Here is a 13625-nt window from a genome sequence, read left to right as displayed (position 1 = left end):
TTACCAGTAGGAACAAAATAAAGAGAAGCAGCTTTCAAACAGTTTCAGATATTCTACTCTAATTGCTCCTTGCTTAATCAAATATTGGTAATATTTCATTTGTACTGCACTAAGAACTGTGCTTAGAAACGTGGATGTAAAGATTGAGTTCCTGCCCTATAGAACTTCAGCATAAGGCCATGATCCTATAAAGAGTTTATGCACTGAGAGTACTGGGTAGTTCTGATGATTTCAGTGGGACAACTCAGTGTGTAAAATGAAGCACATAAGGCAAAGATTTAATTATAAACAGAGCACAAATGAGATCAATAACCAAGGTAAGGAAAAGAGAGGAATCCTAACAGGATTACAAGCATAAGGTTCTTTCTTTAAAGTGGCATCTAAGATGACCCTAAACTTTGGGAAGCCTCTGGAAAACAGTGCTCTTCTGAGGAGGTTGTGAAAATGTTATGCAGCCCCAACCACCTCACTTGCTTCCTTGCTGCAGTTGGGGCTGGACTTTACCTCCACTTTGACCTCTCCATGTCTAGGGAAACTTCTAGCATTTTGATCAAAACTCTCTTAATTTCTAGTCCTTTCTTATAATTACTCTAGTTCATTAGCTAGTCTATAAGGGTATGTCTGCACAGCAGCTGAGAGGTGAGTTTCCTAGTTCAGGTGAGACATACTCATGATAACCTCTGCTCAAAGTAGAATGCTAAAAACAGCCATTTAACTGCAGCTGCATGAACAGTGGTTTGGGCTAGCCACCCAAGTACTAATCCCATCTGACCTCCTGGGTATGTACATGGGTAGTTGCCTGAGGAAGGGGGATGCAGTGCACCTGAGACTCATCAGCTGCCTCCCAGTTGGACTTAAGTGAAGGCACCTGGGAGAAGGCAGTAAAGAGCAGATGAGAGGCATGAAAAGAGGCCAGACAAAGAGCAGCAGAGAATTCCCTGAGGGAAAGAGCTGCAGGAAAGCTCAAGGAGAGCAGTAACTGTGAGCTGCTGGTGATAAGTTCAAAGGAAATGGCTGAAGGACAGATTAGAGCTGGAGAACCCTGCCAAATTGAAGGAAGGCTGGTGCAGTGGCCCCTAGGAATGAGAAGAAGAACCAGCATGGTCAGTATAAAGCTGGCCCCAGAAGTAAGGGTTGACTTCAGAGGGATGTTCTGGGGAGCAGGAGTAGGACTCACATTCAAGGAGGTCTGGAAAGTGTAACACTACAGGGAGCCCTTTGGCAGATGACCTAGTGTGGTGGGCTGCAAGAGGAGCCCAGGAGGAAGGTTCCCCTAAGCAAGGGAGGCCTGGGGGAATTAAATTCTGTAGGGAGGTTCTTGCAGGAAAGCTGACTTGAAGCTATGGGAAAAAACTTAAGGGAAAAAAGTGATTCTTGGAACTCTTGGATAGGAGACCTGGAGAGAGAGGCCCTGGAAAAGGGATTAAGTAACTGTGACAGAGTAGTTCATGACTCTCAGGTTGGTGACCAGGGATAGTGACCTCCTAATGGTATTAAAGAGCTGCTCTGTTACAGCCTTGTTTTACTTTGAGGGTTTGAGAGGAATTGTTTTGTCAGTTTTTTGATGTGTTTTGTGTTTACTGCAAGAGATCTGTGGACTGTGGTTCTTTATATGACTAAAAGGGTTTGAATCTGTGGTTTGCTCCTAATAGAGACAATATTCCTTTGTGTGGGTGGCTGAAGAGGAAACTGAAGTAGGTGTATGGCTTGTTTCTTGCCTGCAATAAGGTTGCCCTGCCCTGCTCTGTCACACCTACTATGTCTTTTCTTTAGTCCTGGAATTAAACAAGAGAACACAACCTGCCACTGACAGAAAAAACTGAGCTTCACGTTTTCCAGGAGAAGACTAAAGTGGGAGTACAGAAGTAGTACAAATGAGGCTTTCTCTGAAGGAACTGGCTCTCCAGTCTGTAGTCATCTAAAGCACAAACTAGATTAAGGAATCTCTAGGACAGTTCCAAGGTAGTTACTTTAATCTAATTTACCAGATTCCAAAATGAATAGTAACAAGTGCTGAGGAAAGATTTAGCTCTGAAGAAGAATTCAGCTTTAGTTCAGCTGTGGCACCACTGATATGTAGGAGAAATAAGGCTTTCATTCATGCTTGTCTTTACTTATCTCTTCAGTTTACTGCCTATTGAGTCAGACTGCTTTAGGCAGGCTCAAAATTGTAGTTTTTGTTGCATCTGTTTTTTGTTCAGTACGGTGAAGTTAGTGAGTGGTTATTCTGTGGATTCTGTGGCCTGCAATATTAAACTGGCAGAAAGATGGGAGAACAGAGAGGAATAATTGGTCCTCAACTTTTCTGAAGATAACTAATTGGGGATAGTGAGAACAAATTGCGAGTGTAGGATTAGAGCAGGGGATTGAATGCCACAAGGTATGGATTCTGTTCTCCACTCTGCCAAATAGTGTAACTTCAGGTAAGTAATTTAAGTTATCTCAGTTTCCACATGGGTAGAATGAGTATATAACTCCTCTTTGTCAAATGCCAAGTAAAAGGCATTGTGCATATCAGTATCACAACTTCTGTTGGAGCCCCATCTTGGGTTGCACTGATAAATGGGTGTGCCCCCTTCTTCACACTGATTGCTGCCATCTTATTGTATCTGTTCTTTTTACTTCAGCTTTTCTATCCTTTTCCTTGTCTCTCTCTCAAACTTGTTTCACTTTTTTTTTTCTTTGCTTTTGCTGGCTCTTCTCTCTACTCCCTGCCTTGCCCTTCCTTTTATAGCTCCACTTCCCCCACTCATTAGATAGGTACATGGTGTACCCTTGGGGTGAGAGGTGTCTGTTGGTGCCATCCAATGCTCAACAAAATCTTGGCTACTGCAGCTTCCACTTGCAGCATTGTATGCGAGTTTCATTTAGGGGAGCAGAGAGGTAAAGTTGGTTGCCTTTCAAAAGGTAACCAATGTTACCTACACACACAACACATTTCAACAGAACCCCCAGGGATCTGGGTTCCTGCAGTTTTCTCCACCCACACTGATGGTTTGTTTTGCTCTGTGTCCCTTCCCTTTCCTCCATCTCTGAACTAGTTCTACTACCGCTCACATTGAGATAGTCAATCATAAAGATGTGTAATAGTACTGTCAAGACAATTTCTGTCCCTGAAACTTTCCTTATTGTCTCTTCTCCCTCCCCAACATGTTTCTCTGGAAAGTGCAGTGAAAGCAGAGTTGGACTGATCAGTTTCAGAATTGATGTATTTTAAATCTCTGAACATGGAGGGAGTGATGTAAAGTGCTGGTAGTGTCCAAACTCACCATAGCATTCCCAGTCTACCATGTCCACTTTTCCATTCATCTTTCATAAACAGAGTTAAATTGTTGTTCGTGTGCTTTTCACTGTAGAAAAGCAATAATCAGTCACTGAGAGATATAGTAAATAATCATTGCACGCTTAAACATTTATTGAAATGTATTCTTAGTATAAATCTCCATGCTATAGTCACAGGGGAAAAAAATCAGTCTGGTGTATTTTTAGTCCATTTTATAATCAGTTATAACAGTGTTTAATTTAATCTTCATCTTGCAGCATTACACATGCATAAAAATAAAGGCCAAGTTCTTGGAAACTTGTTCCCCATTGACAACTGTTCTCTTTACCCCTGAAACCTAGTGAGAAACAGAGAAGAGGAAGAATTTAATCTGTCCACTGATGTTTTCCAAGCAGGTGTAATAGACTGGATCAAATTGGGCATTGAGTTGTCTTAATTTTTGTAAATTAGTAATAGAAGAAATTAGAGGTGCTGGGGTTATGTTAAAAAATACACACAAACATGTTCTTCAAAACCAGAAAAGATGATCTACAGTGTAGTCTTTGGTCTTTGCTGAATCCAGGCTGCAATAGCAGGAAGTGCTTGTACTCTCTGTTTCAGAGCCAAAAGTTTAGGGTAGTTATCTGCCAGGCCAGGCTTAAGGAACAGAAGTGTTGTACTGCACACATCCCAGTAGAAATCAGCCCAGGTTACCTGGTGAAAATGAAAGAGTGAAACAAAATTACTCAATTAGTATATACAATCAAACAGCAGAACTATTAACATCAAAGACTTGGTCTATACTGAATCCAAAATGAGGATAGAGAACCACACTTTACATTTGGTTTGGGCCCACCTATGTTAGCCAGCTATATCATGTTTAAATAAAAACAACAAGGAGTCCTTGTGGCACCTTAGAGACTAACAAATTTATTTGGACATAAGCTTTCATGGGTTAGAACCCACTTTAGATGCATGGAGTGAAAAATACAGGAGCAGATATAAATACATGAAAAGTTGTGAGTTACCTTACCAAGTGTGAGTAGTTACCTTCAAGCTACAATTACAGAAGTTATCCCCTGATGAGGTTACAATCAATTGCTTTGAGTGTACAGTGATATGTTTAGATCCTATCCATGTTATCAATTTTAAACATGTAACTTGATCCACTGACTCAATTTAGGTGTAGACAGGGGTCTTAGCCTGAACTGTTTAGAAATCATGTTTGCTGAATTGATTTTAAAATGTGGTTGTAAGCCAGTTCAGTTCATATTCAGTTTAAATATGGCTTTGGTCAGCAGTATGGACAGGATCAATCTATGCAAATTGACTTTTGAAACGTCCAATGTCGAACCCTGAGGCTTTTAAGCAAAGGCTGGAACAATTATTTCTAATTCAGTTCAAACATAGTTTAGCTCCATCCACACTGACCAGCAGTGTTTAAAATGGTTTAGCTCAAAACTGGTTCAGCAAACATGAATCCAGGCCTGTGGGCTTGAAATAGTGAGTGTAGTCAGAGCCTGAAAGTGTGTTAGGAAGAAAAGCAAAGAATTAAAACTAACAGACAACAAAGGATGTTTCTCAGGTCTCTGACTGTGAAGGTGAAATTGTTTAACTTCATCCAGTTACTTTGCTCCATTGACAACTGGATTTGGAAGAGGAAAAAAGATACTCACAGATTTCCCAACCAGCCACTTATTATCCCCTAAGAAACGATCCAAATCTCGTAGTAGTCCAGGAGCTGTATTAGTGAGGAGGTCATTAAATGTCTGTTGCTGCAAAAAAGCACATATAAGTGGAGAGGGTGGTCAAATCTGGTTCTTCTCACTCAAGAGAGTGCACTGTTGTTGAAACAAAAAATATAGCGTAAATATGGGCTTGGAAAACTTGGTTACAATGGAATCATTTGTTTTGATGAATGTGGCCTGAAAAATATTTACTGGTAAAATGATTGAATAGTTGTACCTTTATTTGAGCATGCAAGCAGGTATTGCAGTATTCATTAAAGCTAACTGATGTGCTGTCTGATATATTGATGTTGAAAAGCGCATTTGTGCACAATGTCCTGTTCTTTAGCATCAGACCAATGAACATAACTAGCCTCAGTGAGTCCTGTCTTGACACCAGACACCTAGAGAAGGGGTGTGAACCCTCCACTGACTTCCAAGACCTGCGCCATGACATCAAACCAACAACTCGGTGATATCACAGGAGCTTATCCTTTGACGTCGGATCAGCAAGCTAGACAGGCTGAGCCGCTGTTCCAGCTAGTCTAGTCATCTGCCTCTGCCTTTGGCCAACACCAGCTGCTGCAGAAGAAGGCACAAGAAACTCTGCAATGGACGATTTTTGAAATAACCTGCTTGTAAGTGAAGTTTTCTTCCTGCTAACAGTTGATTTATTACCCGAAGCATGCAGGTTTATATCCATTTTTAATGTTATGCTAATATACTAGTGGATAGTCTCATAAAAGTCTAATCTTTTTCTTTACCCCTACTAAGCTCTTGAGCTTAATGCTATGTTATGATATCTTGTGTACAATGTCCCACAGGCTAATGATGTGCTGAGTAAAAAAAAAAGTTTCTTTTATCACTTAAAAACAAGTTTAATTGGATATTTACATAACACGGTAATGGGACCTACAACTTCCTAGATAAACCTTCCCCATACCAATCATTTTATGTCTCATGTTCCCTCTTATTTGTTCCACCCTGCCCCCGAACTAATATTTTCATTCACTCCTTATATGGTAGCCTCTAACAGTTTTCATTGCTCATATCGGTAATGTTTAAAACAGCGATACTCAGAATTCAGTGGTTCAGGAACCAAATTAGCAAACATTACCCCAAAGACCCGTGTGTGTGTGTGTGTGTGTGTGTGTGTTGTTCTCACAGCAAAATGACTGCCCAAGTATTATTATTTTATCAGCTACAATTGGTTAACATGGTAAAAGCATCCTGATTGGCTAATAACTTTTGGCTATTTTAAATCAGTGTTCTAATATAATTTGCTGCAAAGAGCCACAAGAAACATGTAAAAGAGCCACTGCAGCTCGCAAGCCTCAGTCTGAATATCACTGGTTTAAAATAATAAAACCTTCGGCTGTTCTAGAGACATGCATGGAATAGTTAGTTGTGATTCCTGCTGCTTAGAACAATGAATCTATAAGAAAAATAAGAGTAAACTATTATGTATGTTAACTGGTTTCATAGCATGTGTCATAAACAGATAAATAAGAGTTAATAGAACAGAAGTACTTCATATCTCTTTTGCCTGTAAAGGGTTAACAAGATCAGTGAGCCTGGTTGTCACCTGACCAGAGGACCAATCAGGGGACAGGATACTTTCAAATCTTGAGGGAGGGAAGTTTTTGTGTGTGCTGTTAGTTTTTGGTGGTGGTTCTCTCTGGGTTCTGAGAGTGACCAGACATGCAACCAGGTTTCTCTCCAATCTCCCTGATACAGGTTCTTATAGATTCAAAATAGTAAGTACTAGGTGATAAGGCGAGTTAGGCTTATGTTTGTTTTCTTTATTTGCAAATGTGTATTTGGCTGGGAGGAGTTCAAATTTGTATTTTGCTGAAAAGATTTTAGTTTTTACTTGTATGCTTAGGCTGGGAGGGTATTCCCAGTGTCTATAGCTGAAAGACCTTGTACCTATTCCATTTTAAATTTGCAAAGATAATTTTTACTGTTTTTCTGTCTTTAATTAAAAGCTTTTTTGTTTAAGAACCTGATTGTTTTTTTTTATTCTGGTGAGACTCCAGGGGACTGGGTCTGGATCCACCAGGGAATTGGTGGGGAGAAAGGAGGGAAGGGGGAGAGAGAGGTTAATTTCTCTCTGTGTTAGGATTACTTTCTCTCTCAGGGAGAGTCTGGGAGGGGGAGAGAGAAGGAGGGGGGAAGGTGAATTTTCCTCTCTGTTTTAAGATTCAAGGAGTTGGAATCACAGTGATCTTCCAGGGTAACCCAGGGAGGGGAAGCCTGGGAGAGGCAACGGTGAGGGAAAGGGTTTACTTTCCTTCTGTTAAGATCCAGAGGGACTGGGTCTTGGGGTTCCCCAGGCAAAGTTTTTGGGGGCACCAGAGTGTACCAGGCACTGGAATTCCTGGTTGGTGGCAGCGCTACAAGTACTAAGCTGGTAATTGAGCTTAGAGGAATTCATGCTGGTACCCCATCTTTTGGACGCTAAGGTTCAGAGTGGGGAATTATACCATGACAGCATGCGACTGTAATATTTAGAGTTCTTCTTGCATAGTATATCAAATAAGACGTTACTGGGGTCTGAGTGATTTACTGCTTTGTTTAAAGTGTTTTAGCTGAGCAAAGCAAGGCCTTACATGCAACTCGCTGGTATTTCTCTGTGTGTAATGCAGTAACTTCTGAAAACCACATTTGCTTAATTCCAGCATTGCAGGGAATGTTCTATGTGTCAATGAGCGGAATCTTATTCATTTTGGTATGCACAGCAGGGTGTACTCAGACTACAGAAGTGTGTGATTGTCATACAATGACCCCCCCATTGAGCACCATCGTGCAACAGGCCACAGCACAAGCATTTCTGCCTCAGTTTCCCCTTTCAGGTAACCCAAAGGACTCCACTTCAGGCTCATTTGCTTAAATATTACTTCTCCTGGGAGCCAGTTCATTACAAAACTTTGTATAAATCAGCTCATAACAAAAGTCCCAAAACATAGTCTGTTACCTCCCATGTATGTAGTCCTTAAAATCCTACACTTTCCAGCGAGAACCCCCACAGCCTTTGTTGGAATATCATCTTTAGAACCTCCCTCACATCTCCAGCTCTGCCACCATTCCTCCTGGTCCAGCTCTTGGAACCTGAAAATGTCAATGGAAAAGCCCCTCCTCTGCTCCTTCTACCTTAAGTAGTCTGTCTTGAGGATGCCAGATAGCAAATCCCTTTGCTCTTGCTGCTGTCTTGCTTCTTTATTGGAACTCATCAGTTAGTTAATTTCTGGAAGCTTTCATCTCCTGATTGACTCAATCCACGGACTCACCAAGTCTCTTGTTAAACCTTTCTAGCTCCCAGGTGCTGCCTTGCTGCCTTAAAATGGCCAAACGGGAGCACCTGCCCTGGCACAAGGGCACTGGACCTACTTCATTCACATAGGCCAGCCATTGTGTGACAGCAATCATCTAGTTTTACTGATTTTAAAGTCTTATTTTAGGTATTTATATGGCCCCCATTGCTATAGTGTCATCTTAGATGGTTATTCTCGCAACAACCCTGTGACGTAGTATTAGTAGGTAATAGTATCCCCATCTGGGAAACTTACGGACAGAGACACCAAATGGATGGCTTAATGTCACATGGGCAGTAGGAGTGGAACAAGGAATTGAGCCTCCTAAGTCCCAGATTAACCACCCATCCTTCCTCTAATGCAAACAATATCAGATACCATGTATAAACCATCAAGCAGAATATTGTACGAAAATGGCTAAATAACATCACGGCCTTACTGGGTCAGACCACAGCTCCATCTAGCCCAGTATCCTGTTTTCCAACAGTGGTCAATGCCAGGTGCCCCTGAGGGAATGAACAGAACAGGTCATCATCAAGTGATCCATTCCCTGTCGCCCATCTAATATCAAAACAAAAATCTTTATTTCTTTTAAGTTACTTGCTACCTGAACTTGATTTGATGTAACTCAATAAACAATTATCTGATAGTAACATCTTAGTCTGGTCAACTGAAAACTGTACATATTTCTTCTATTAGTGATGTGTGCTGGCCTTTTGTATTTTTCCCCATTTTCACAATGATAGTCTCCTAAGTCAATTCAATTTTTGTTCTTAGTCTGTTTCACTTTCAGGTTCTCAGTTGCTTCCATGTTTGGTTGTTGCTCCCCCAAGCCAAGGAGGAACCAGGAGAGCTTTCCCTATGCTTTAATCTGAGGAACAGCAATGCTTCCACATGCTCCTCCTGATGGTTTTTGACTTTAAATGTCTTTCTCCAATGCATGTTGAGTAATGTGGATTTCTGGGTTGTTAGTGACCTCAGAGGCTTGTGATTTGGCTCAGCACCTTCGTCTTGCTATGAATAATACCAAGAGGGACTGACTTTTGTGAGGAGATTGCTAAGTACCTCCTACTTGGCAGTAGAGATACCAAGGAGGCTTTTTGAAGTTTTCTGGGGCATTGCCTCTCTTGTTGGGCTGATATCAATGTACCAAACATCTCTGAGGTCACTGACTCAGCATTTCCAGACTTTGTGAGGTTAATGGCTCAACTTGTCTGTTTCGCTCACCTGATGTGACCAACTACTTCTGGTCTGATGTCGAAGAACAGGCCTTTGAGGGCTTCTCACTTAGCACGTCTTAACTTTTTTGGTCTGATGTCAAAAGGCATTTCTCTGAGGTTCACTGGCTGAGTAGCTACACCTACTGAGCAGATGTTCAGGCTTAGATGATGTCACTTTCTATCGTGCTGAGCAGATGACAAGACACAGAACATTGTGAGGTTACTGGCTTAGCACCTCTAACTGGCTGTGCTGATGTCAAGGCAGAGGACTCAGTGAGGACTTCTAACTTGCTGGTCTGATGTCGAGAAGCATTGCCATGTAATGTTACTGGCTCAGTTGCTGTAGCTTGCAAAACGGAATGAGAAATGTCTCTTAAAACCTTCTCAGTAGGCTGCAATTTCAAACGCAAAGGTAGCAAAGAGTCCTGCACATGAGGTCCTGAGAGATGCAGCCGTAACACTGGCAGTCAAGGCCATTAACAGACCTGTCAGTGGATCACCTTCCCTTACATGTATGATATGAAAAGAGCTGGTAACTTGGACTTTGAGAAGCACTTACCTTGAGCCAGATATTTCCTGTATCATTTGTGTTAGCAGTTCAGTCTACTAGGCATTTTCCTATTTCCTTGGCAAAGAGGGTTGAGGTATTGATGCTTTGCCTTATTACTTGTATTCAGTTGTTTAATAATTCTTATTTGATTCTTGTTGTATAGCACCCTGCGTGTGCCTGGCACTTCACATAGCAAGTAAAGACATGAGTCCTGTCCAACGTTACTTATAGTGTTACACTCCTGGAATTCTTTTTCTCTGATACAGACTTTTTACAAGTTCTAGAAGCTGCCTGTTAGGTTTACTTTTATGCAGTGTGTGCCATTCATAAGGACTGTTATAAGGAATTTCACCCGTTTGCTATGTACTAAATACCCTGTGCTACCTCACTAAAAATCATCTTTACTTGGTTGCTTATGAACCTGAGCTTAGTGATCTGCTCATTCCAGCCCCATGATTACCAGGTGCCTTCTCTTCCTAAGATGGTGGGAAACAAGTCAGCATGCTCAACCCTTTGCAGTGTTCATGCACTCTTCCTAACTTCCAAAGCCATCTCACCATCCTCAGCAAGGCTGATGCAGCTTCAGCACTGGTGGAAGAACAGGTTCAAAAAAGTAAAGCAGTATATCAGGGCCTTTCATAGCCAGCTTTCACTGCATCATATTGCCCATATTTAGTTTCTGGTGTTTTTTCTTTTTCTAACACGTCCATGCTTATAGCATTAATAAGTTTCTCCTAGGGTACGCTGTTCTGCTATCATTTTTCAGGTGTCTGAAAGCTGCCTGGTTTTGTGCATCATAAAATGAATGTAATTCCATGCAGTGTAAATTATTTAAATGTTGCAAATCTCTGACATTCCAGGAAGCTCAAAATCTTTTTTTGTTACAGTAATTACTAGGTTTCATTTCTACCATAAGATGGCAGCATTCCAACCCAAAATAGAAAAGTTTGGATGGTGAATAGGGAGAAAGGGGGGCAGTGGCTAAAAGGAAGAAGGCTCATCAGGTGAGTTTCTAAAGAAACAATATTCTAGCATTCAAATCTCTCCTGTTTCACCACCTCCTGCCCACTTCCACTCACCCACAACTTAAGCACTGATATGTTTCTTTTTTGTTTTTTCCAAGTGAATTTAGTGCTGGTGACATAAGCTTGACAGCTGGCTAGGGTGACCAGGCAGCAAGTGTGAAAAATCAGGACGAGGGTGGGGCGTAATAAGCACCTATAGAAGAAAATGCCTCCAATATTGGGACCATAAAATTGGGACATCTAGTCACCCTAAAAAGGTCATAGGGTTGGCCCACAACTCCAGAAAAAACATGTGAATGGATGTCATCTGCCTCAGTTAGTACTGTGTCCCCAGAATTCCAGTCTCCTTCCTCTCTGGAAGAAGAAATTCATTGCAAATGCATAAAGCTGTTCCCAAGATACTCCTTTGAAGAGGATTTCTACCACAGACTGGAGCTGTCATGATGTAGGTTTGCAAGGTTTTACGTATAAAGAAAGAGGCATGTTTTCTGCCCTGAAGAGCTTGAAATCTAAATAAGGCAAGAGACTAATTCAGCAGAAGGAGAGTGTGAGGGTTGGTAATTGTGACATTGGTAATTGTACCATATTTCTATACACTGCAGTAATGCAACCTGATCTCCCTGGAGCTAGCATGTTCCCTCTGTGTGGGTCACCCTACTGCTAGCCCTGGAGGCATAAAAACTCCAGCCACAAAACAGGTGCAGTGTAGGCTAGCATCATGCAACCATCCCTCGATTATTATGGAGGCAGTGGTCACTTCAGGGGTTACAGCAAAAGTAGTGCCATCCCCAAGGTTTTAAAAAAGCATGGTAGTCCCCTCTCTCCAATTGATTTTTTAGAAAGAGTGGATTTGGGATTGAGGGCATTCTGCTTTCTCAGATTTGAGCCTTTTTAGGGTTCATGTTTTCAAGCACTGCTCTGTGAAACTTTTCCTTAAATTGAAAGCTGTTGTTCTCGCATCATCACGGGACACCAGCTGGGGCTTTGAGGAAAGCCCAAGTATGAGACTTGTGATAAAAACCATGAGAGTTGACAACACTGTGCGCTTTCCGGAGGGATTCAAACTCTTAACATACAAAGAATATAGTGCAACCCTCCCCTGAAATTACAGCGCTTCTCATGAGCATAGAGTGAATTTTCTGTGCATTTACGAGTAATTTTTTTACTAGTTTAATTTCAAGAAATTAAGTTTTAATTAAACTATTAACAACTGTAGCTAATTGCTGCTTTACTGGACTACAAGCACAGGCATATCAAGAGCTTGGGTCATTTTTAACTAGAGCTATTGTGACACCACAAATAACTCAAGTCATCACCCTTCCTCTACAACTAAGGGTTAGTCTACACTGGCAACGCTAAAGCGGCACCATGGCAGCACTTAAGCGTGGCTTGTGTAGTCATGCTCCCAGCGCTATTTAAAAAAAAAACACTTCACCGGGGCGTAGCTCCCAAGGCTGGTGTACTGTCTACACTGGCACTTTACAGTGGTGAAACTTGCTGCGCTCAGGGAGGTGTTTGTTGACACCCCGAGCGAGAAAGTTGCAGCGCTGTAAAGTGCCAGTTTAAACAAGCCCTAATTTGTACGCTGCAGTTCTAGTTGTAATGAGTCAATGGCATGAGCTACACTGGAGTTTTGTCAAGAGCTTCTCAGTGGTGGAGGATTTGGCCCAGCTGTGACTGCTTCTTAAAGTTTCCCTGGCTCCATGTTAGTCTGGGTATCAGTGCTTGAGGTTGCAGTGCCAGATGAGCAGTGGAAGGGCAGGGGAGCTATTAAAGCACAGAGACATTGAAACTTGGGGACATTCCACCTCTTCAGGTTCACCAGTACACATTGTCTGTCCTGAACTGCTCTGGGGATTGAAAAGCAGCTGTAAACCCAGTTTAATCAGTCAGTGCCATTGGAATATTGTACTGACCTGGTTCCAGCATAGTGTATAGCAGCTAGACCGGTATATTGAATCTGGCCAATGATGGGAAAATAAAACTCATGACTTAAAGCTGATGCTACCCATCATCAAATGATTAGAAATTTCCTGTGGTAACATTCTCTTTGGTTTTCTATTTTGTGTTCACAAATTAACTTTTTGATTTAAAAAGAGGAAATTACCAGATAAAAATCCTGGTAAGGTGTCGAGGTTGAGAGTACCCATCAGTAACCTAATAGTGATAAATATTATAGGGACGTTGTATCACCAAGCATTACAGGAAAGCGAGCATTACGCCTAGATTTAAAAGGCAACTGCTTCATAGTCTTGTCTTTTTTTCTGTCCTACAAGTCCTCCCTACCATCCTCGCTCTGACCTGTGATTCTTCATATTAAGTTGGCTTCCCAACTGATTGGGACTAGATGGATGAAGCTGGGCGTTCTATATTGCCTGGAAGACACAATTTTATACTTTGCTTCCACCATACTGCTAGCTGTCTGAAATAATTTAGAACTTCCCTTCTGTCCACTTATTTTTCAAGCATGCCTTCCACCACTTATTCTGGGAGTCAGTTCGCCTTCCCCTAGACATATCAAGTTCAG

The 13625-nt window shown here is 41.6% G+C and overlaps 1 protein-coding gene across 1 annotated transcript in view; it reads right to left on the bottom strand.

Moving 5' to 3' along the window:
- Window positions 1–25: 25 nt before the first annotated feature.
- Window positions 26–13625, bottom strand: part of HPGDS (hematopoietic prostaglandin D synthase) — a 71841-nt gene continuing 58241 nt past the window's right edge. Inside the window, exons 5-6 of the mRNA XM_030564819.1 lie at window positions 4939–5037; window positions 26–3976 (exon numbers count right to left, since the gene is read on the bottom strand). Of these exons, the coding sequence (XP_030420679.1) occupies window positions 3812–3976; window positions 4939–5037 (264 nt within the window). The 3' untranslated portion in view covers window positions 26–3811. The remainder of the gene's footprint in view (window positions 3977–4938; window positions 5038–13625) is intronic.

The sequence above is a fragment of the Gopherus evgoodei genome, chromosome 5, assembly GCF_007399415.2.
Source record: "Gopherus evgoodei ecotype Sinaloan lineage chromosome 5, rGopEvg1_v1.p, whole genome shotgun sequence".
Taxonomy (NCBI): Eukaryota; Metazoa; Chordata; order Testudines; family Testudinidae; genus Gopherus; species Gopherus evgoodei.
Note: the sequence above shows the minus strand (reverse complement) of the source record. Positions and strands in the feature narration are given on the sequence as shown.